The sequence below is a fragment of the Cibotium barometz genome, chromosome 47 (genome assembly GCF_041138505.1).
Source record: "Cibotium barometz isolate CiBa-2024 chromosome 47, ASM4113850v1, whole genome shotgun sequence".
NCBI classification, from domain to species: domain Eukaryota; kingdom Viridiplantae; phylum Streptophyta; class Polypodiopsida; order Cyatheales; family Cibotiaceae; genus Cibotium; species Cibotium barometz.
This window is the reverse complement of record NC_141092.1, coordinates 3,759,615-3,784,636: the sequence shown is the minus strand read 5'-3', so window position 1 is coordinate 3,784,636 and position 25,022 is coordinate 3,759,615. Positions and strand designations below refer to the sequence as shown.

Here is a 25,022-nt window from a genome sequence, read left to right as displayed (position 1 = left end):
TAGCACTCACCCTGTCTTTGAACTCGTTCAAAAAGTTAAGCTTGTCTTGATCTAATGTACTAACATCAACACTAGAATGTTCAATGGTATCACGTACAAAAACCAAGTAAGAACAAGCTGATTTCTTTATTGCCTTATTAATTTGTACATGGCTTACAAGAGGTATGGTACTTCCAGTAGTACCAGAATGTATAGAGTGCTCACGGCCTCTATGTACAAAGCTGATTTTCTTCTCTTTGTAAGCCTTAATAGGCTCTAAACGGTGATGCCAGGGCATCCCCAACAAAACATCACAACCTGTAAGAGGAGCCACTAAAAAGCTCTCATGGTCGAGGTAGTCCTGTATATGTACACGGAGCTTACCAATGACCGGAGTTACATCAACCTGTTTGCCCTCAAAGGCGGCATCTGCATTCATTTGCATTCCCATGTCTTCCACATTGAGACCTATGGCGGCAGCCATTTGTACGGATATAAAGTTATCTGTGGAAGCATCATCAAAAAGAAACAAAGCGGGCTGATCCTTCAATTTGCCCCAAGCCTTGCATATGACTCTACTCTTGGGCTCATGCCCTGTATTGCCCTGCACATCGGGTACAACATTCACAAGAGGCTTTTCCACATTAGGCTCAGCATTCTTAGGATTCTGTGGGCATTTAGGATATATATGATCTTTACTGCCACACTTAAAGCATTTTCCAGCCTTCCTGTACTCTTCCAATTGCTGTTTTGAGAGTCCAAAATTGTGGCGTTAACCCCCCGGCTTCTTTTCGGAGTCATCCTTTGCATCTCGGCCATCTTTGGGAGCATTCTTAGGTGGCTGTCCACCCTTTTTCTGGTCATAACCAGCCTTGAATTTGCTCTTATTTTGACCTGCAACTGGCTTATTTGTGAGTGCTTTTATGTGCAAGTTCTCCGCAATCATGGCTGAGTGTATAAGCTCTTGTATGGTCTTATTTGGGTACACTCCCAAGCTTTGTTGGATAATGTGATGGAGCCCCGATTCAAACTTTCTCTTCTTCTCGTCCTCTCCAATCTTCATGAAGGGAGTAACCTTGAGAAGGACTTTCCAAAACTTTGCTATGTATGAAGCAACGGACTCTCCCTCATCTTGGGACAGCCAATCCCACTCCTTGCATACATCCTTTGCAAAGTTTGGTGGTAAGAATTGATCATAAAACTGAATTTTGAAAGAAGACCAAGTTGGGGCAGCACTTCCATCAAGTATTTTTGCAAGCCACCAATCACTTGCCGTATCCTTGAGATGCATTCCCACATGCCTGAGCATAGACTTTTCCGAAAAATCTTCATTGCAAAAAGCTATCTCAAACTGTCTAATGAAAGCAAGTGCTTTGGTAGAGTCCATCCGTCCCTGAAAGTTTTCAAACTTTACATCCTTGTCACCGGACTTGAACTCTCGAGACTTCTTCCTTCTATGTGCATCCCTATGTACATCCTGTTCATCTCCATGGTGGTGATGCCGCGATGAAGATTCACGATCCCTCTTCGTTCTCTCTTGAGCCACACTCTCCAAATGAGTGGAAAGCTCAACACGAGAACGGACATGTCTTCTTGGAGCAAAGCGGCAATGAGTAGAGGATCCCTCATCCTTACTCTTCTCTTGACCTGCATCAAGCCTAGCACCAGGGACTCTTGTCCTTTCAGCATTTGGCACTTGCTGTGCTCTTCCTGCTTGTTGTGCATCATGTGCATCACCACGGGCAGCCATAAGGGGTGGCTTCTTGAAAGCCAAACTACCATCTGCTTCAGTGTATACATCACCCTTAACCATTAGGTATGCAAGTGCAAGCTCTCGGGGTTTCTCAACATCCATTTCCTTTGCAATTGCTTCAAAAGTGACTTCATGGACCAAAGCCTTTGCCTTCGCAGCCAACACCCTTTGTACATCCGGGTCATTTTTCAATGACCTAAGCTCTTCGGTTTCAGCCCTATAGCGTCGCACTTGATGCCTCAAAGATTCCAAATCAGAATGCATAGTGTCATGAGTACCTGCATCTCCATAGACATCATTGCCTGCAACATCTCTTGCATCCTTTGTACCATGAAATTCACGGTCCTGTGTGTTCTCCACACTGTCAGAAATGTGGCTGTCCATGACACTCAAATCAGGTCACCACTTATGATTCCAAGCCTCAGACCGTTTTCCAATGAGGGGAAAAACTGAGCTCTGATACCAATGTAACGGGAGGCGGACGCGTGTATTGGAATCGTATAAATGTGAACAAGATTCTGAGCACTTAACACTTGAGCATTACAACCACAAAGCTGAAAATGACAGTACACCTCATAAAGGGGCCGATGATAGGCTGACCCCCCCCCTTTAGGTTATATTACCAAAAGAGTCTGCAAAGTACAAGTTTACGGGTGCCTGGGGATTCACCACCAGCCTGCACCTGATTCCCACAAATACATCATGAATGAATACATTTCAAACAAGAGAATTTGTAGGTACATCCGCCCTACACACAGGTACATCCGCCCTGCACAAGCCTCTTCACAGGTACATCCGCCCTGCACAAGAGTATCACAATCCTCACAGGTACTCCGCCCTGCACAAGATGTAAATGGATCTTTAGGCCCTGTTTCCACGCGAGAAACTGATCCAGAAACCTGTGTTCTCCGCGAGCAAGTGTCCCCAATGCTTGCCCTAAGCACCTGTTGTACCAGGAATCCTTGAGACACATCCATGCTCACATATTCCATTGCTGTCCGGCCTGTTTTGTGCAATAACCAGTCCAAAACAGAAACTTTCTATCGCGAGAATTCCACCTGTAAAGTGTCCTACAGCCCTGTGGAGGTCCCTAGAGCTATCCTGTACTGTCCAAGTTGACTTTGGACACCTGTAACCAGCCCAAACTCGCAATAACCAGAAATTGCAGGTCTGAAATTTACCAACCAGCCCTTTAGAAGAGTGTGGGGATCGTTGTCCAAGCTTGTGTGAGTCCGGGAAGCAAGCAACCAGCCCTGTAGCAACTCCCAAAGCTCCAACCAGCTCTCCAATGTGTTGAATCATGAATAAAACAGCCCAAAAGGCCTCTTGAGGGAGGCGCCTTTTTCCAGTGCCACCTAAGGGGCCTGGTGGGTACACATACTGGCTGACATGTGTCCCCATAAGGTGTCCAGGTAGGTGTCCAGCCCATAGTGCTCCATTTGTCCTGTTTGTATAAGTTTAGGTCCAACCAAATGGGAAATGGCCATAAGCTGTCCGGACTTCATTAATTTTGGTCCAACCAAATGCGAACGCATTATAAGTTGTCCGGCCACTTGTTAATGAGTGTGGACCTGCAAACCAATAAACCTTAGTAGTAAATGAAGTAAGCTGTAAATTGAGTGTGGACGCACTTACCACCTGCAAAACCCATAAGCCCACAGTTTCAGGCCCAAAGAGGAGTGCACACACGTGTCTACAAGGTGCCCGGGCGTCCCCGGTCCCTCGGACTTCACAAGCCAAAATAACAAGCATTGTCCAGGCAGCAAGACAATGTCACGCAAAGTAAAATAAAGTTATGGCATGCATCATTTATGCATTGTGCACATGTAAACTTGGAGAACCACCTATCATCATTCTTGTACTTGAAAATATTCCGCCTGCCATCATAACACACCATGTGTGCATGGCCGGAATCCACACGGGCACCGCCCGAAAGTCCACAAATGTCCTGCCATGTCCTTGGACTCATATGCATCCACTCATATGATCCATACACATGCCCAGGTATAATACATACATGCATCCGCATGTTTCTAGGCCTAACACGCATCCGCATGTCCCTAGAATATAGGGGTTTGTGACAGCAGCATAACAAACCGCACGATATTCCGCCTCTGTAGAGGAAAGGGCCACAGTAGACTGCTTTTTACTACTCCATGAAATGGCTCCAGACCCGAGTGTAAAAACACAACCAGTGGTCGAACGCCGAGTATCTGGATTTCTAGCCCAATCTGAATCAGACCATCCAACAAGAGTGCATCCTTGGCCATAGAAGATGCCAAAGTCCAGAGTGCCACGCAAGTACCGAAGAACTTTGAGAGCACACCGCCAATGCTACTGACGAGGTTAGAATGATAAAGAACTCAATAAATTGACTGCGAAACATATGTCCAATCGGGAGTAGGTCAACCAAACCAAACAGCCGATGAGAATCCGATACTGTCCTTGATCAATCCCTAGAGAAGCATCAAGTAGAGAAAGCTTCTCACTAGTATCCATAGGAGAAGTTACTGGTTTGCATCCAATCATCTGAAATCTGTCAAGAATCTCCTATGTGTACTTCTGCTGAGAGAAGAAAATGCCCTTCGAGGTCTGCCAAATCTCAAAGCCGAGAAAATAATGTAGAAGGCGGAGATCCGTCATCTCAAACTCTTGTCTCCAAGGCATCCATGACTGAACGGATCCTCACAGAATAAGAACCTGTAAAGATGAGGTCATCAACATAGACCACAATGATGACAATCAATCCCCTCTCAAGAAGGATATAAAGGTTCGAATCTGCATGAGAACGGCGCAGGCCGAGCTTGTGAAAGAACTCATCAATCCGCTGGTGCCAAGCCCGTGGAGCCTGCTTCAGACCATATAAAGCCTTCTTCAGCCGGTACACCTGATCCTGTTTGCCTGGAACAACAAATCCCGGTGGCTGATCAACATAAACCTCCTGTGTAAGCTCTTCATTCAGGAAAGCCGACTTGATGTCCATCTGGAAAACAGGCCATCTATGATGTCCTGCAAGAGCAAGAACGGTGCAAATGGTAGTCATCCGGGCCGTCGGAGCGAAGGTCTCATCGAAGTCGACTCCAGGGTGCTAAGCATAACCCTTGGCAACCAACCTCGCCTTGTGCTTGTCCAAGCTGCCATCAGCTCGGAACTTCGATTTGAAGATCCAGCGCACACCAATCACCTTACGCTGCAGTGGCCTAGGCACCAAAATCCAAGTGCCATTCCGTTCGATAGCATCGAGTTCTACCTGCATAGCGCGACGCCAAGGCTCATGTGAAAGAGCCTCGTCCACAGAAGTGGGATCAGAAGGTCCATTAATGATAGAGGACATAAGAGCATACTTAACAAACATGTTGCCCTCATGAATTTGTTTCCCTGTAACTCTGGAATATCATCGAAGAGAACCAGGCGGAGGAGCAAAAGGAAGCTCACGTAACCCAGAATCACGAACTGTCTGATAGTACCATCCAGGCACATATTTGCTCGAACTCGCTGGAGGAGGAGCAGAGTCATCATCATCTGACTGAGAATCCACAGCTGGAGGTGTAACAAAAGCAGAGGGAGGAGGAGGAGGCGGAGGCGGAGGCGGAGGTGGAGGAAGAAGAAGCTCACCACCCCCCTCTGAAGATGTAGGAGTCTCATTGAACACCACATCACGGCTCACAACAACTTTGCCGGCCTGAGGATCATAAAGACGGTATGCCTTCGACACAGTGCTGTATCCAAGAAAAGTCATGCACTGAGACTTCGAGTCCAATTTGGAGCGATGCTCCTTAGGCACATGAACATACGCCGAACAACCAAATATCCGGAAATGAACAACGGAGGGCTTCTCACCATGAAAAGCCTCATATGGAGTTTTATCTGGAAGAGCAGCAATAGGAGACTTGTTCTGAATGTAGACAGCAGTGGAAGCCGCCTCAGCCTAGAAACGTCGAGGTAATGAAGAATGCTCAAGCATAGCACGGGCCATCTCCATAATAATGGTCCTATTCTTCCTCTCTGCAACTCCATTCTGTGATGGAGTATATGTTGTAGTAAGCTTGCCATGGGTCCTACAATATTGCTGAAACTCCTGGGATGTAAACTCACCCCCTCCGTTGGTCCTGAGAGCCTTGACCGAGCGACCGGTCTCTTTTTCCACCTCAACTCTCCAATCACAGAAGTGCTGAAAAGCCTCATCCTTGGTCTTCAGAAAGAAAAACCAAGTATATCTGGAGAAGTCATCCACCATCACGAGCATGTACAACGCCTTACTCAAAGACACGGTACTCATAGGACCACATAAGTCTGCATGAACAAGAGCAAGTGATGTTGAAGATCTGTGTGTCGCCTCCTTCGGAAAGGCAGCTCGGTGTTGCTTCCCTTGTAAACAAGAGGAACAAGCAGAAGATGGAGCCTTAATGGTCGGTAAACCCTCAACCAACCCATCCTTAGAAGCTCGTTGTAGAAGTTGATACCTCAAATGGCCAAACCGAGCATGCCAAAGAGCAGAAGAAGCACCAAAAGAAAGCAGAGCGATCAACTTGTACAGACCACTATCTTGGACTCCCTGAGCCAAGATGCTACCAGTCGCCTTATCATGAATGGTAATCTCATAACGAGAGAAGATCACCTCCGCACCCTGAGCTGTAAGAGCACTCATTGACAAAAGGTTAAAAGCCAAATTTGGAATATATAGAACGTCAGAGAAGTACCTCTTGTCCTAGGAAGAGCGGAAGATGGGGATGGTGCCATGTCCATGCACTAGCACGGAAGAAGAATCACCCAAAGTGATCTCGCCTGACCTGGCAGTGAAGTCCTCGAACCAATCTCGATGGGGTGTCATGTGAGCAGTAGCACCGATCCACAATCCACGACCGTGACTGAGAAGTCACAAGAGCAAGTATACGACGAGTACCTGCTAATAGAAGAATGCCATCATCCTTCTTGGTCTGAGACACCACTGTAGAGGAAGAGTTCTTTGTTGCTTCATCCCGCTTCTTCTTGTGACATTGGGGCGATTTATGACCCTTCTTGCCACAATAATGACACTCGATGTCTTTGTTTTTAGAAGATTTGCTATTGTCTTTGTCCTTGTCGTTATCCTTGGAGTTCTTGTCAGAACCCCCTTTCCCTTTCTTTTGTTGATTCTTCCCTTTATCTCGCGCTGCCAAAGATCCATGAGGGCCACCAGAGGTGCCAGTCCGCTCCTCAAATCGAGACTCAATTTGCATAATGGAGGGGAGAACTTCCTCCCAAGTAACTAGAACAAGACGAGGAGAAGAAACAAGAGACTGAAAATATGCATCAAACCTCTCTAGAAGCTTGGAGAGAAGCCGAATAGCCATGTCCTTTGTAGAGATATCCTTGCCACAAATAGCAAGCTCGTCCCGGAGATCTTTCATCTTAGAGATGAAAGCAGATAAAGATGGAAAGGCGGAAACTGATAAGTTCATAAGTTGCTTTTCCAACACCAAAATCCGACCCGGAGACTTAATCTCTAGAGATATGCAAAAGCCTTCCAAACTTCATGTGCAGCATCTGCTGTACGCACATGAGAGAGAACAGAATCCTGACAGTTCAACATCATAAAGGAGAGAACATGACGATCATTCACCTGCCAAATATCAATCTGTGCTTGAGTCACACCACCGAAAGCAAGGGTGGGAGGGGTGGCATTGGCTGGTGTAACAAGCCAATCCCAAAGATCCACGCCACACAAGGCCGATTTCACCTTCACCTTCCACAAGGTGTAGTTGGAACCATCCAACTTTGCAGACTCAGAGAACATATGAAGAGTAGTCGGAGTAGCCATCACAAAAGCTTGGGCTCAATCTCAGAAATATGCACAATCTCAGAAGAAGAAGTGTCCTCCACAGGTACCAAGGGTGCCACCAAAGCCCGAACCGCCACAATCCTCCTCTGCACAAGGGAATGTCCACCGGAAAGGAAAACGCAGCCAAAGGGGGGCTGCTGTCCTGAAAAAACAGGCCGTCTAGATCCAAACTCCAAGTAGGAATGAAACGCTGATGAAAAAGTTACCTTCTGGCCGCAAGCGATGAAGCCAAACTGAAGGAGAACCAACCAGCAGAAGCTGTCCAGAAAACACAACAAGAAGAAGGCTGCAAATCTGTGAAAAACGTAGAGGATAAGGGTTTGTAAATAGGGCTAAATCTGGGGCAGCAGATGGAATGGCTGAACCAGGAGCGATGATACCATGAAAGAGTGCACAGAGCGGAAGCAAAAGAGCACTAGAGTGTACTGAATAGAGAGTGCGAGAGAGAGAGAGAGATATGGAGCAACTATGCTGAATATACTGAAGCAATACAGTCCCAAGCAAGAGACACAAGCAGTCTCACAAGTGAGGGAGCAAAAGATATACAAGGCAAGATGGAAAAGTGAGAGGCCAGCCCACCTATTTATAGGTGGGGAGAGCTGGCCGACTGGACATCAGTAGCTAACCGACTGGGAAAAAACCATACAAGCTGGGGAAAAATGCCAGAAAAATATGTAAAATAGGGGTGGCCAGCCCACAATCAAGGGCCATGCAAAAGGGACCAAAAGGACACCATAAATGGGCAGAAATTGGGGATGAATGTGCTAACAAACATAAGTTTGAAATTTTATTGGCAAACTACAGGACTGGTGCGCGTTTTGACACGCTTTCCTAAATTTGTGTTCGAGTCGCTCAAGGTAATTGGGCGGTAGAAACCGCCGCTTAAGGTCGAGGACAAACTCGTCCCAAACATAAGTTGCCATACCTAATCTGGTGTGGGCATGAGCCCACTAGGTCCACCAAGGAAAGACCTCACCTTCCAAATACCAACTAGCCAAGATCACTTTGTCAGTGTCACTTTTTCTAATTGTGGCAAAATAAGCTTCAAACTGATGCGACCAGGAATACAAAGTTGTGGGGTGAGTTTACCATTATACTTACTGAACTTCATTTTCTCGGGAAAATGACTCGAGGAAACCGCTGGTGTCATTCTTGCGTCCAAATCCACAAGGTATCTTTCGTGTTTCACATGTCGCCTGGCGTTGTCTTGTGCAGCAGCACGGACTACCTGGGCACGGTCTTCCATCTGTCAAATCTTCACTTGAGCAAAGAACTCGGTTGCGGTCGTGACCCCTCAAAACGGTCATTTTGTAGAGGATATGGAATTTGGGAAACAGAAGGAGAGGGAGGAGGAGATAGAAAAAGAGGAGTTGGAGAATGGATGCGCTCTTCCAGAGCCAAGATCTACACCTTGTGCTCTTCCAATTTGGTACCTTGTACTGCGACTGCTCGCATCATCTGTCGGAACATCTCTGTGACACTCATGCCTAAATTTCTAGATGGACTGCCTGGTGCACTCTGGTCCCAAGGTTGTCGTTCTCTCTCTTTGTTGTAGCTTGCCATAGCATGAAAATGCACTTCCTTTTTGGAGCGCATTCTGACCATCCACTATGTGTGTAGAAGACTTCCAGAGGCTGAAAACCAACCGTCCTTCAAAGGACAGGAGTCACATTGAAAGGGGGTGGTCCACCGAAGTCTAAAAACCAACCACACGAGCGGAAAAAAAAATCTTTCTTTTCTTTCTGGTTTTTCCGGCTGAATCTTCACACTTGAAGAAGGCTCTGATACCAATGTAACATGCGGAATCTTCAATGCTCAAAATTAAGCAATCTTTCACGATGAAAATAACGCACAAAACTGAAGTAGATGTGTAGAAAAGAGAGAGAGAGAGAGAGAGAGAGAGAGAGAGTAGGAGAGGACAGAGCATACATCATATATACCTAGGCAGCTTTGTTGGGGCTGATTGGCAGATATCACTAGTGCATTTGCAATCCTTCTGTCACACCAAATCACCACTGGATCAATCAATTTATGTCAGAAAATGTAGGCGTATAGAAACCATCTTGAGTTGATAATAGAAAAAAGTGAATGGCAGCTGGGGGAGCAACAGTGGGTTGACATTCTTTTCTTTTCACATTTTCCTACATGTGTTATATGTCAGCAGTATCTTCCTAATTGTCTTTGCCATGAGTGATTTATTCTGGAGTCATCCTCCCTCTTCGGATGACTTCCAAGGCTTGCATGTCAACAGTCAATACTTAATAGAAGTCTCTTTTATGGAAAACCAATTGTTACAAAATGAAATATGAAAGTTTAGGATCCCCTCATTATCCCCTTTGTGCGTGAGAAGGACCTAGGGAGCTGGTACTGGAATATGGCTCCTGAATAATTTACGAAGAAGGAGAAGTGTCGCCACAACACCAGGCCCTCCTCAGAGAACTCCTCGAAAACTAGCACAAGCAGAAAGGCAAAGCAAAGAAAAAAACATGAGGCAATGACTGGGAGCCTGTCCAGCACCAAAGCTTGCTTCGCTCTCAGAGATTTGAGTGCTCAGAAAACGCAGGCAATACCAATGAGTGCAGAGCAGAGGCAACGACTGGGAACATTGAGAAGAACAAATGATTTAAGCGCAGCCTGGTGAAGTGGATGCATCATTGCCATCACAGAGCTCGTGAAGCTCTAAGCTCAGCACATTATTTTTTTTAAAAAGAGACCAGTACAAGCCAACTGCAAAAAGTAACAGACTAGTACAAGCCAACTGCAAAAAGCAAGAAAACCTTCATCGAGCTCAAAAGGAGCTTAGGAGAAGGGCCATTGGCTGCCAGTGTGAGAAGAAGATAGCATGCCTACAGCTGGGCAACCCTTTGCATGCTGTGTGCACAGAAATGTTAGGAGTTAATATGTCCAGCTCTCTCCATGTAGAACCTTTCCACGAATGCCCAATGTCTGCACGCCTTGCCATCAAGTGGCATTCTTGGAGTAGTAGATGTCAATCACACCTTCAAGAAGGGCTTGCTGAATCTCAGCTGTTATTGAATCAATTACATTCAAGGTAATGAAGGTAGGTTGTTTCCTAATCTGTGTACATTCCAAGCGATAATTTGCAAGGGTCTATGGAAAAATGAGGTTGTTACAAAGGATCTTATCATCACCATGTGCTGGACTTCCCTTTATTCCTCCCTTTCCACCCTCTGCAAAGCATTTGTTACTAGTGGGGATGCAGTGAATGCAAACATCATGCCATGCCAATTGATCCGTTTTTTGGGGCAGCTGAATCTACTCACTCACCTAAAGATATGTGCGTTTCTAGGGTTATGAGATTAACCTACATTTGTGTGAATGTTTTTTTCGCTGACAGTATTGGCTGCAGGCTTGGTAGAGCTGACCCTTTCGTTCATGTTATTCATTAATAGAGTGACCTACTTTGTGTGAGTGCTTTTTTTGCTGACAGTATTGGTTGCAGGCTTGGAGAGCTGACCCTTTCATTCATGTTATTCATTAGTAGATTGACCTACTTTTGTTTGAGTGCTTTGTTGTCCTCCTTTAGTGCTTGAAATTGACATTAATGGTTGCAGGCTTGGTAGAACCGACCCTTTCATTCATGGTATTCATTAGGTGCATTTTTTCAGTAATGGTACCTCTTGCACTGATTTGTTATCCTTTTGGATTTCTTCTAGTCCTTGCACATGAGAGGCTGCATCAACTAAAGAAATAGAAACAATGACCAAAGTTAAGGGAATGGCTTTGTTTCTTGTAACAAAAAATTCAAGCAAGGTAAATAATATTTGCTTTCTTTTGGCCTGATGGTTGCCTTTTTTTAATAAATGCAGGTGGTTTGCAAAGAGATTTCTCCATCCTGATGTAGTTGAACCTTTTGAATACATATTCATCTGGGATGAAGACTTGGATGTTGCACATTTCAATGCAGAAGAGTAAGTTTTCCAGTTCTCTGTAACCAGGAACCTTTTAGGTGGATGCAGTGATACTTTGAAGCTTGATATATATGTGAAGGCTATCCATTGAAGACTTATTAAAGCAACCAGATCTTAGATGTATCTAATGGACTAAAGTAGTATTGGTGCTCAGCCATGTACTTTTTTCTCCTATAATGCATCATGGGTCTATCACCATTCTGTTGTACAAGACAGTCACAGACAGCCATACTAATGAGATGATAGAAGCACGCAGCTCTAGGTCTCGTAATGAGATTCTTGTACATACCAGCAAGAGGTAGAGTGGACAATGAATATTTGAGAAGTTCAAGGCTGCTACCATCACCTGTCCTGAAAGGGCTTTTGATCCTTCTGTAGTCATTAAAGTATGAGAATCACAGATGTGGGATAATTTAGCATTGAAACAAACAGAGGCTTACGCAGCATACGAGAAGAGAGGACCTCAGTCAGGCCCTTCCTCCATGAGACTTACTAGCACAGATTATGAGAAGAGGATGAAGATGAGCCTTGAGATCAACCAGTCACAAAGAGGACAGATGAGGCTTCAGTCCTGGGATGGCTAGTATTTAGACATCTTGGAAAGTGGCAAGATATTCAGAAGGTGAAGGTCCTCCAGCCTTGAAGTGACATGGTGGTAGCCCTAGCACATAGCTTACAGCAATTCATAGGTATTGATACACTGCTATACTATAGACACTATAATATTTTGTAGGTTCACATAGGCCAATTGGTTTCTTTAGATAAAGATGAACGAATTGAAGATGAAGTTGCTGTCATCTCAAAGTGGCAAGTGCTGATTTGGTTTTGTCTTCACACCAGTTTTGCAAATGACATTTAAAGCTCATGGCGAAGTTGTTTTCAGGTACATTCGATTAGTGCGAAAGCACGGGTTGGAGATTTCTCAGCCAGGCTTGGAACCTGACCGAGGTTTGACATGGCAAATGACAAAGCGGCTGGGTAATTCAGAAGTGCACAAGTAAGATCTTATAGCAGTCCTAGAGTAATCTAAACAAATTTTCATGCATAAAACAGATAATTATATTGAAATGGTATTTACCTGATTTTTCAAGCATGACCTTGTAATGCTTCAGAGGTGTTCCTCAATTAATGCAGGAGTACAGAGGAGAAGCCTGGTTGGTGTACTGATCCCCACAAACCACCATGTGCAGGGTGAATACCATTCTTTCTTATTTTGATAATCACCGTTTTATCTTGTTGAGTGAATTAACCTCATGATTTGAGAGGTTTACACAGCAAACTTTTTACTTAGGTTTGTGGAGATCATGGCACCCGTGTTTTCAAGGGCATCATGGCGTTGTGTTTGGCATATGATACAGGTGTGAAACTGTGCCTTGCCAATGAATTACTGATTTGAAAGGTCTCAAAGTTTCTATTGACTAAACACGGAAAATTTTGTGTGGGCCTTGCAGAATGATCTTGTCCATGGCTGGGGCTTGGATTTCACTTTGGGAAAATGTGTTGAGGTGAGAAAAGAATGACTTAGTAATCGCTGGGAGTTTACTGAGCTACGTGAGATTAGATATTTTGCAAGATGTGAGTTTAAAAGTTTCGCAAGTGTTTATGCCCTATATGAGGCTGATTTTCCTGAATCTGTTGATCATCTAGTTGAGGTCACATGAGCTTTGTAAGTATTGATAACCTTATTTTGATGGTCCATTCAAGTGGTCTACAAGTTTTAAATGTGGTACTTAGGCGATCATGAAAACTCAAGTGGGCCATTCTGCACCATACATGCCATGCTGCATGGCCGACCCAAGTGCAATGCCTCCGCCTCTCAAGCAGCTTGCCAGACTGCATGCGTTGTGTAACTGCCCAGTTCAACTTGATGTGCAAACAATTTACATATAGGCTTATCTTAGTCATGCATTTGCTAGGATAAATCACTTGCAAATCACATGAAATATTTAGTTAGATGAATGAATTATGAACAATGGAAGACACCCTCCCCATAAGGGAATCTTTATTTTGGCTTAATCCAATTCCTTTAGGACTCATTTGCTAGGATAAATCACTTGCAAATTCCTCACACATAAGAGTGGGTTCATACATAGACACACACTTACACACTATGTTGACTAAGTACACACATAACATGGCTTAGCAGCCATTCACACACACACTTAGATCAGTACACACCGACCATAACAACCACTGAGATAAGCCCTTGCTTCCAACAAACCCCCCTCAGGGACATCTCTCCTGCTATTGCAAGGATAAATCAGGACCCGTAGTCCAGAGCTAACAACCAGGAAGAAACCAGATCACACACAATCCACATGGCCTACATCATAAGGTGACCAAAGGTGGTTACAACCATGATAAACACTTGATCTAGAACACAAAACACAACTTGGTCTAACATACAAAACACAAACACATATCTTGACAGAAAAAAACACAGAAATTCGACACACAAGGAAGCACACATTTGTGCTTTGTAGCACCACATTTGTCATCAATCCCCCTTGATACCAACTTGGCCTACTCATTTGGTGGCTTAGAGGCTGAATCATTACATAAAGCAGATTTTTCATCTCATCCCTCAGGAAACATTAGGGTTTCCCAAAATTAGGGCTTTTTGAAACTGATGCTATAGGAGGCTGTAGAAACACTCCACTGCTTGATATATGCCCTCAATTTTGAAAAAAGATGGGAAATTTAAGATTAATGCTTTAATTAAGCAGGATTTTCAGAAATTAAATAAAGCCCCAAATGAATACCTTTTGCTGGTTGATTTTGTAGGTTCTTCTCGGGTACTACAACAGTGTCCACTCGTTTCTCCTTTTTTTCTTTTTTCTTTTTGATGCAGATGTGCAGATCTTGGCGGATATTTTTTTTGCAGATGTGCAGCTGACTGGGCACTGGTTGTGAGGCTCCAGGCGAACAGGTTGCTGGTGGGAGAAGCTGCAGAAGGCAGCATAGTTGGTGGCGACAGTTGCAAGGCGGCTGGTTGCTGCAGGTGCTGACATAGACAGGCGGGCAGGAACAGGTCGATGTTGACAGGGCAGGCTGCTAGCGCTTGGCGATGCTGGCTGCAGTCGATGAGGTAGCAGAGTTTGCAGTGGCTACAGGCGATGCAAGTCCTTGAAATCAGGCAAGGGGGAGAACCGCTAATCAGGGCAGCATATTGAGGTAGTAGGCACCTGCTCTGATACAATCTTGAGTTTCATGGTGGAGCTGGACAGTAGCTGCAACTATGGAGGGTCGAAGAGATACATGGCTATGGAGTGTAAACAGACAACAGTGAAGGAGAGAGGGTTAGAGAGAAAACAAAGCTTTTAGAGAGAGAAAAGTACACAACTCAATGATGTGACTATTGATGTATTTCTTCAATGAAGTACGTGCACCTTTACAGGTTACAAAGGTTTGCCTCAGTGACATCACTGCTTATGTCAAGTGCACACAAATATCTAGATAATATTATAACCAGCCATTCACACACACACTTAGATCATGTACACACTGACCATAACAACCACACAGATAAGGCCTTGCTTCCAATCTCATGAAATATTTACTTAGATGAACAAATAATGAACAATAGAAGACCCCCTCCCCTTAAGGGAATCTTTATTTTGGCTTAATCCAATTCCTTTAGGACTCAGTAACAATCAACCTGAGAGTTTGATGTGTTCCAACTCTCTTAGATCTTTGGACTGGGAACTATGCAAAAGCTGCAAAACAGGCAGTTTGTTGGCACTCTTTGGCTCTTCCCTTCAGGGGATTCCATGGCAGCTGCTTCGTCCACCCCATTTGAGGTCCACTTCAGCTGTCATCTCTCCGATGCAGACCTCAACTCCTTGCCTCTTCCGTGGCTTCTATTGAAGCCCAAATCTTGGTCTTCAAGTTTGTTGGCAGCAGACCAGACTGGCGACAGATCTGATCTGAGACCTCTTGTAAACCACCCTAGTTAATACCAAGCTAGTAGTCTTGCTCAAGAAAGCAAAAAGAGAAGTCCATAGGCTTCAAACGAGCTAGGTGAGCAGTAACGTATCATAGATGTCTAGTTTCTGGGCAAAGGATATTTTTGGATAGAGTTTGACTTGATCGCGTTAGTGGAGGTCTTCATGTTGAGCCCTGTCGCAGTACAGGGCTTCCAGGTGTACTTCGCCAGGATGGACGCACTGTTTCTCTCTGGATTTAGACCCATTGGCTGGCATGAGTGGCTTTCCAGTGATGGTTTACTTCCTAGGCCTCCCCAAGGAGTATGTGCACTTCTCTTGGCGACGGGTTCTTGAGCCCCCACACAATGGCGGCCGCTGTCGTGAGGGCGGTTGGACTCCCTACCCTTCAAGTTCTCATTGCCTCCCAAAAAACCTACCTTGCCACCTCGCATTCCTCCAGCTGGACAGCACCCACTTCCTGCAGCGGATCAAGTTAATAGGTTTGCCAAGGTAGTGTTTTGTCTGCCACCTCACAGCCATTCTAGAGAGGGGCCAATGAAGCCATTGGAGGCTTGCAGCCCGCTAAGCCTAGCAGTGCTTGCCTCCCCGCCCTTGGTCTACCTTTGTAGCCTTTCCATCATGCTCAGCCTAGGCAGGCATTACCACCCATCAGGACTAGCATTAGGAGCCTAGTTACCAGGTGTTTCCAAAAGCGCGTTTCCTAAGTGTTTCTAAAACGTTTCCTACAAATGCCTGCAGCAGATGAAGTCGGGATGATTATTTGGTTGGGTTGTTGTCCTTGCTTTTCGATAGGCAGGTCGGGCATGTGAAGAGCCTGTATATGAAGGCAAGGCCAAGAGATAGGTCATCTGACCTCCTTTTGGGGCAGGTCAAGAGTCGGGGCTTTATCTTAGATTTATCTTTTGGAAGGCCAAAGGCCACAGATTTGTACAGTCATATTCACACTTTTTGTACTATATATTATACTGGAAGTACAGCTATATCTCTCTTCTCTGTCCTTGTTGGTGACTTGCATCAAGGTTCCTATTCAGTTACTTAGGGCTGAAAGTAGACACACACAGCTTCCACGCATGTGATATTGATGTTACATGCATAGATGTGGACATACTTAACTCCCCTATTTTAGCTAGGATTAGGAGCCTTTTAAGCATTGACCAGCTATTTTATGGGATTGTTGGTGTTTTGTTGTCCATCAACTTGGCCGACAGGTAGCCGGGTAGATGTAGGGTCAGTTTCATGAGTCTATAAATAGCAAGGGTCAGTTCAATTTTTAGTCATCTGATCCCTGTTAGGTGGGACATCATAGGCATAGGAGATTCCTTTTGGAGGCCATGCTAGCTAGGATCTATGTACATCTTGACACATATATGGAGAAAACACGGTTTTTCAGCAACATCTCTCTCTTCTTTGTTCATCTTTGTGTTTCTTGCATAGTTCTTAAGACATGCAATTCTTCTGCATGCTACATTGGTATCAGAGCATGGTGGAAGTCCTAGAGGTGCTGAATTGGTGTAGATTTGGAAAACGCACACTACCAAGGTGGCTGTTTTTGGTCCAGACAGGAAAACGCAGCCAATCGATGTGGACTTCATGCTTGGCATCCTACTTCCAAAACTTGAGGCACCCTTGACCACTTGGATCTTGTCTGTAAAACCTTATGTTGCAACCTTGGATTGCTCCAATGTCTAATGCTCTGTTCTGCATACACTTGTTCTTCTTGTCCCCTCCTTGGGCTGAAGCCTTGTACCTTTCTTGGGCTGACAGTTAGATCCCTTCTTGGAAACCTCCAACCCCTTGTTCCTCCCTTCATTCTTGTACCATGGCTATTGGGCTGCCCACGATACCCACTAGGGGATTCTATACCCCATGGCTGCCCTCATTCTGGCACCATCGGGATACCTGATGTTGAAGAACCACTTGCGCGACAAGGGCAACTTGGTGGGTATCCTCGCTAGCACCTTCTTTTCGGATCATGCCACATTTCTACTCCATCTTTGTGATCGTAAGTAGACGGCTAGGATCTTGGACTCCCTAATGAGGGCGATATTGAGGTTTGCACTCGTATTGAGGAGATCTTGGAGACTTTCTCCTTCTGTCCTGGGGCAGCCCCTGCAGCCCTGGATAGCACGGCGTTCTAGGAGATCAGTTTCTTTCTTTGGTTGACAGCCTAGGGTTGATTAGTGACCTTCCATTAGTAAGAGAGGAGCTTGCGCCACAACCTTACCTCCTTTCAGTGCCTTCAAGAGCAGATCCCAGATAGCACGTGGATGGGCACTCAGATGTAGGCCACCCGCACCACTCTTGAGGTCATCGAGACTTGTGGTGAGAATGCCCTCAATGGCCCCGCTGCAACAGGCCCACCAAATATGCCATGCATCAATGTTGCTGATGACGTCCCCTCTCTATGAGGGATCACTACCCTAAATAGAGTGAGTATTCTTAGGGATCGCGACCCTGGATGAGAATACTCAGATGTATTTGTTTACCTGATAGTTCTACTATGTTATGTTATCCCCCCTAGGTACAAAGATTATTACCACATCCGAGTATGGATAGATAATTGGCTGGAACTCACTCTAAGGATTCAGGTGCTACCAGACTTTCCAAGTGAGGGAAGCGGTGAGACTTGTTGAGGTTGTGTGGTCTGTTGCTTTTTCACCCGATGGCATTCATGGCTCATATCCAATTGTAGAGAATTGCACTGTTAACCAGGGTTCTCATTGAGGTGGGAAGGGTAAGGGAGTCTTGTTAGGAAGGTGGCCACTGCTGGGAATTTGTCGGTGCTGCCTCAAGGATCAAGTCCTGCTCTTGGTGTAAAGTGTCATAACCATTTGTGGGCACGAAAGAGGCCTGAGGTCGCTGTCGTGGGTGCTGGTGCCTCCAGTGTCAGGCCAGCCATCCGCGGGCTGGTGGTTCTTAGTGTGTGCCTTGTTTTCTCCCTTCTATGGGGGTGGTGTTTTTGCTTTTTCTTTCCCATCCAACGCCCCAGCCCCCCCTTTTTTTTTTTGTTGTTGTTGTTGTTGGAGGGGGAGGGGAGGTGTTGAGTGTGTTGGGGAGAGATTTTTAAGGGGGATGCGCTGTAGCTTCCACCCTCCTGAGTGTGTTGTGGAGAGGGAGAAAGGTGGCCTCATTACTGGTGAGGGCGTGTGGAAGTGCTCCCTTCTGTAGACATTATCACCAAATGCCCAATCTTGTAGCAGGGAAAGCATTGACCTTGGAGGCTGGAAAAATCGATGTGCTAAATAAAAAAGAGGCATTTTAACAGGGCTAAAGACCTTGGAGATCACAATCCCTGCTAGGGTGGATACTGTTGTTTCCAGGATTCCACCTTATGTCCCAATTGTTGACTGATGGTTGGGAGGACCTCATGGTAGTTGTTGGGCAATGAAGAATCTGACCTGGGTGAGGTTACGGTCCATTTCAGTGGAGAAGCCATGTCTCTATCGAGCAAAATACTCGATTCGGAAGTAGCCTTGTTCAAGATGATGTATAGCGGCCTACAGCTCACCCAATCAGCTTGGGGCTGCCTGCCAATGCACATCCGTGCAGGCAGCCTGCCTGTGTCCAGCAACCACAAACCAAACTGAGGCCACCTCAAAGGCAACCTGGAAGCCGCCCACCCTTGTCAGTGAACCCGAGCAAAAATGTAGATATGCATCTTCTTGAGTGCATAACAGTCCAGAAGGTGGGCAGCAAACAGGCCAGCCAAAGGCCACTCAATGGGCACAGAAAAAGGGCCAGTCTGCACAGAGAAAAACAAACCCAAGAATTATGAAAAGACCCATGGCAGGGAGGTTCTGGCTGGAAAGCAAAGACAAAGAAGGCGAAAGGCAATGGTGGTGGTGGCACTGGAGACGAGGAACAGTGGTAGAAAGGAAAAGCACAGGGGCCTCATGTTGCTAGGGCGGCACAGCAGGAGGTCTTGTGGCTGAAGATGGAGGAAAGAGGGGATGTCAGGGAGGGAGTGAGATTCAGATTTGCAAGTTCAGTCTAACTTCTTGGTTTCTTAGGCTGATTTTGCAAGCTTATGATGGCATATGTTGAGATTCTTAGTAATTTTATAAGTGAAAATTGTCTCACCTGTGGTTGTAAGGTCAGCATATTCGTTTCTTGTTTTGCAGCCTGCCCATGAGAAGATAGGAGTTGTGGATTCACAGTACATTGTACACAAAGTCGTCCCATCCTTGGGTAACCAAGTATGTTCCAAATGCTCTTTTTGTGATATTGGCTAGTTGTGTTTATATTTTTAAAGTTAGTTGACAGTTTTAAATCAAATCTCCTCTTTCCATGAGTTTTCAGCTAAATTTATTTTCTATTCACTCTGCAATTTTCTGAGCTTTAGGGGAAAGCAGCAGGTGGCAAGGCTCCTTGGGAAGGGGTAAGATATTGACGGTTTAATTGCTTGTTTATCTTATGCTTTTCACAATCTTTAGTGCCATTGATCTCTCTTGCTGTGCAGGTGAGGGAGCGTTGCCATCTTGAATGGAGAACTTATAAAGCGCGAATGGAGAAAGCTGAGAGAGAAATGGAAAGAGCCAGTGGATAGACTTTGCTTCAAGGCCTTTAAAGTTGCACACCAATGGCTCTACCAGTGTACTTAAGGGAATGGGCATACTTAGAAATGTGATATTCCCCTTTGGATATCTTTAATAGAAGAGGTTATACTACATAGAGGGTTAAGTTTGCTCTCTTTTGCCAATTTTTAGTGTTATGCAAAAGAGGATATGTTACATATTGGGTTATCTTGGCTTTTTATGTTAATCCATTTTCCATTTCATTGATGCTTTCACTTCTAACATCATTAACACTTTGCCTTGGACATTGTATTGCAAATTGTTAGTTGAAGGGGCATTTAAGCGGCTGAATGAAAGCTAATTTGTGTGGTGACATATAGAGAAATGTGTATGAAGGTCAAAATTCACCTGGGTCTATAAGGAACTTGGGTTTGAGAAAGGGCTTTTTCTATCGACGAGTAGATATTTTGACAAGAAGAAATCCTCTGAAATTTTTTTAGTACATTATTTAAGTAAATTATATTACTTACTTTTCTTTTGGACCTTCAAGCACAATCATCATGCTTTGCTTTTTCTCCAATCACATCCAATTTTTGTCCCAATTGCTCTTTGACTGCATGGGAGTCATCTTCCTTCTTAAGTTACCAAGCTTGTAGTCTATGTTCACCCCAAAAACTTTATGTGCAACGTTTAGCCTGACAAGAATGGCTTGCTTGGCATTTTGTTTGATAGGAGAATAACCCAACTTTAGATGCACTTTACCATCTTCCTTTTGACCAATTGGAGAGTATGCTCTGTGAAACAAACAAAGTATGTCCTCTAGAATTAGACCAATGTAGTGTGTACAAGTCAAGAGCTTACCTTAGCCTTACCGAAGCATGTGTCGACGGGTATTACCTTAAAGAAGCAATCCCCAACTTCTCTATGTGGGAGCAAGTAAGAAGAGGAAGATAAAAGCTGACAAGTAAATTATTGCAAGGGAATGATTGTCCATTACTTAATGTAAAAAATGACACATACAATTGACTAGTTTTCATACTAGGCCAGTCAAACTTAGAAATTATTTAGTCTCTATTATTAGTCTTAAGTACTTAAGTATGTACACTAAGTCCTTACTATAAGAGACTCCTCCCACGCGTCGCCTAATACATAGGGATATACAAGATTAGTACAAACAAAGAAGGGCGTAGGCAAGCTCACCACCCAACCGTAGGTTTGTGTCTACAAACCTCTCCTAAGCCAAGGGCTAAGGTTCACTTGGAGGGGTCCATGCCAATCAGTCCTAGCATCCATACCACCAATGCATTCCCATGCGAGCCCTCAGCAAGACTACCCATGATCTGCCATGTCCATGGTAGGAGTAAGCCTCTTGGTCTATGTCCAGACTACCATGAATCATAATAACCCAAGCCTCTTGGTCTAGGTCCAGACTACCATGAATCATAATAACCCAAGACTCACTTATGTAGTGCTTATTGTTGTTATAAAGAAGAGTCTAGTTAAAAATAGCCATAACCTTGGATTTATTAAATTTGAATCTTAGCTACCTAAATCTGCATGCTTTTCCTAATCCTAGGACTCTCCTAAACCTGTTGGCTAACCCTAAGGGTTAGTGCTAGGTACGTAATATTTTTCCCCACTTAGGATATTTCCACTCTTGTAAATAAATGAAGAAGGATCTAGCTACCTGCATCAACTATCTTCGAAATCAGGTTTATACCTACCTATCAAATCCACATAGCCTCATATCAAGAAACCAACTCAATTGAAGCTAATGTTCCTCTAGCATATAATCGTGGGAACAAGATAGAAAAAGCATAACCTTCTTAGGTCCTTGAAGAACATAAACCATCCTTCAATCCACCAACTTCTCATGGAATTGGAAACTTGAAATCACAGACAACTATATGCTAGTTGTTGCAACATCATACCCATCCTTTTTCAGGATCTAGCAATTCCTCGTGCTACCTAGGGAATACCATACCTTCCTCTTAGAGATTCCTAAAACTATTAGGCACCACAACTGCCTCTCCTTTAAGCTATCAAAGTCTTAGGGAATGTGGCTTTTAACCAAACCCTTACCAAACATATTCTAGCTATATATCGAAACTATATGCTTAGTAGTATCATAGGCAAACTCGAACTAGAGATGTACCTCCCTTAATAAAATGGTCCCTTAGAGCCATATGCACAAAGCATAACCTCCAAAATCTAATTCCAACCTCTATGTATGTCCATCGGACTGAGGATTACGAGAAAAACACAAGTCCGTTGAATCTCTGGATAGGAGCGTTTCACGACAACCATAAGCCAAACCACGACTTGGTCGAAAATGACCAAACTGACTATATTATCCGGCTAGGACCATATTAGACTACAATAAACTCCAGTAGGGAGCTCTCCCCCCTAATCTCAGCACAATTCACGACATACAGTCTATATCCTAACGGAACAACAACCAATTCCGAAAAAGGTATTGACTATGATCCCGAAGTTGTGGTCTAAAGCAATAGAGATCCTTGCTTAGACCTACTGCCAATACCAAATGAAATGCCCATCGATTTGACATACCCGTCTCTTAAGAAATCATATAAGTCAACACAAAACTAGGTGAAAGATTCACCCTCCCAATCCTAGCATTCCCATCCAAATTACCCTTTCGATTTTCTAGTAACCTATGTCTACCTTAGAGTAACTATCCCCTATAAGGATAGGACGTATCAAGGTTAAAAAATATAGACACACCCCCAAGGGACAATAACCTAGTGCGATGAAACTAGGGTAAGTGCCGTTGGGCACTCACCAGACATAAAGCCCCTACCCCGTCGCTATAGATCCTAGTGGCCCATACCACTAGAATACACATGAGATAAAATTTCCTTGAGACTTTTAAAGTGAGACAGGGTGATCAGTCCTTTCCCAACCAAGTCTTGGTGCACTACACCTCCATTCCATGTCATGGTTCATTCTATAGGTAAACAACTAGAAGAAACATTGAAATAATCCCAAAAGTGCAATCGCGGATCCAAGTCTTGGATTGTGAGTCAAGGATCGTTAACGATCCAAGAATTGAATCGTCCAAATCTAGAATCACATATTGATCCCAAAAGTAGGATCATCTAGTTCTTGAATCGTTCAAACAAAAATCGCTCCACTGAAACAAAATTCCAAAAACATAAAAACTCAAAAAAACCAGCCAATTCGATGGATTTTGACCATCACCTTAGACTTAAACTTGCTAAATCTTGGAGAAAACCACCTCAGACTTAGACCTAGATAGAAAAAATCAAGGAAAATCATAAAAAGAACCTCAACAAGTGATTATGGCGTTGGACCAAGTGCTTATGCATTTACAACTTCATACTTGAACCCAACATTTGAGCACGAAACATTAGGGAGTGGAACATGACGAAGAATCAATCTCACCGTTGTAGCTCCAGATTTCAGTTCAGAATAGTTTGGAAGTAGATCGAGAATCCTTCACAACAGAGAATATCATATCAGGATTCTGGGGAATTAGACCAATTCAGCATCCAAAATTGGACATGGATGAACGAGACCATGGAGTGTTCAGAGGTGAGTCATTGGAAAGATTTGAATTGTCCCAATCTGGAAGACCAATGGGTGAGAGAAGGGCCATGAGTGAACAGATTAGAAGTGAGGCTAGCAACACTGCAACCTAGCAACACCGCAACCAATGGCGTGTATGTCTTACAACGTTATTGTTTCCACATAACTAATCGAGTCTCAGTCTTCATTGACACAAATGAGATACTGTTGGAGAGAGATGGCCAATGTCATCATTGTGCGGAATGAAATTAGACCTCTGTATCCTAAAAAGGGACATTGAGAAGGTTAGACCTTTGGCCATGGCTGATGAGATAGAAAGGCCAAAAAGATTGCAAGGAGCTACCAATGCTCAAACAGAGCTAGTAAAGGCTCAACTCCTAATGTCATTGATAAATTTTTCGTGAGGAGGCATAGAGTCAACAATCAAGGAATGATGTTTTATGAGGATGGATCACACAACCTTTACACAATCATTAATATTTCTAGGGACTTGTACGAATCATTTCGATTCCCTAAAGTGCCCCTAATAAGCAAGTGTTACCAGCCCACCAAAGATCAAACGATGAGGAAGGTAACATCTATACCCCAAGACTTGTTGAGGAGGCAAGGAATACACAGAGGGTTAGGTAGGTTGCACCTCCCTTAGCCTACCCGAGTAGTGAAAGGACAATAGGAGGAAGAGAAGGGAAGACCTTCCCCAGGAGGAAATTACTTCAAGAAGAGGCAAGTCTAGCGGAGAACCAAGGATTCTCATTCTATAGCTGTAGACCGAATGCCAACTTTCAGATTCCTTCCCCACTGGACCCAATCAGGGAAGAAAGGATGAGAGAGAATAGTGCCATCCAAAGAGAGGCAGTACCTCTTGAAAGAGAAAAATTAGCCACTCCCTTAGAGGCAAGAGTGCGTGCTCAAGGAGCGTGGAAAATTGAAAGACTGTATAGTCACACGAACGGAGAGCTACAAGCCAACCAATATACCAGTAGTGGGATACCCAATGACCCATTCGACAAATGTACTTCCAAAATCATTACCTGAAACATCCATTGGAGTACCAACCCCTAGGGTACATGGGACCATCCTACGCCCCAAAGCTAAACCTAGATATGTAGTCCTGATGGCTCGAGAACCAATAGTCAAGCCTATTGAACCTAGAGCGTGAGCTCGTGTTCCAAGGAGAGTGCTAGACCTATGGTGGTCAAACTGTCTAGAGGAATAAGATATAAATATGATCATGACTATCCGAGGATTAGAGCCTCATATATATCCAAGCTAGTGTTCAAGTTCGAAGAATTAGGGGATCTCTATAACCACCTAGCAGGGTAACCGATCCTAGAACTACGATCGATGCCTTTGGATTGACCCTAGAAGATAATGCTTTGTTATGGTTTCAAATGCTAAAAGACTTACAAAAAGGGACCATGGAGAATCTCGAGCTAGCATTTACCACCACAGGTTTCTCAAAAGACCGGTGTCAAGCACAACTCAATAACACAATTGTATCAATTC

At 44.4% G+C, this 25,022-nt stretch overlaps 1 protein-coding gene across 2 annotated transcripts in view; it reads left to right on the top strand.

Annotated features, from left to right (window-relative positions):
- The window catches only part of LOC147611279 (uncharacterized), a 59,263-nt gene extending 39,056 nt beyond the window's left edge, over positions 1 to 20,207 (top strand). For both annotated transcript variants that reach the window (XM_086784340.1, XM_086784341.1), the window contains exons 7-14: positions 11,384 to 11,485; positions 12,369 to 12,482; positions 12,620 to 12,676; positions 12,777 to 12,843; positions 12,937 to 12,990; positions 19,554 to 19,628; positions 19,775 to 19,810; positions 19,892 to 20,207. In XM_086784340.1, the coding sequence (XP_086640466.1) occupies positions 11,384 to 11,485; positions 12,369 to 12,482; positions 12,620 to 12,676; positions 12,777 to 12,843; positions 12,937 to 12,990; positions 19,554 to 19,628; positions 19,775 to 19,810; positions 19,892 to 19,978 (592 nt within the window). In that variant the 3' untranslated portion in view covers positions 19,979 to 20,207. The remainder of the gene's footprint in view (positions 1 to 11,383; positions 11,486 to 12,368; positions 12,483 to 12,619; positions 12,677 to 12,776; positions 12,844 to 12,936; positions 12,991 to 19,553; positions 19,629 to 19,774; positions 19,811 to 19,891) is intronic.
- The last annotated feature ends 4,815 nt before the right edge of the window (positions 20,208 to 25,022 follow it).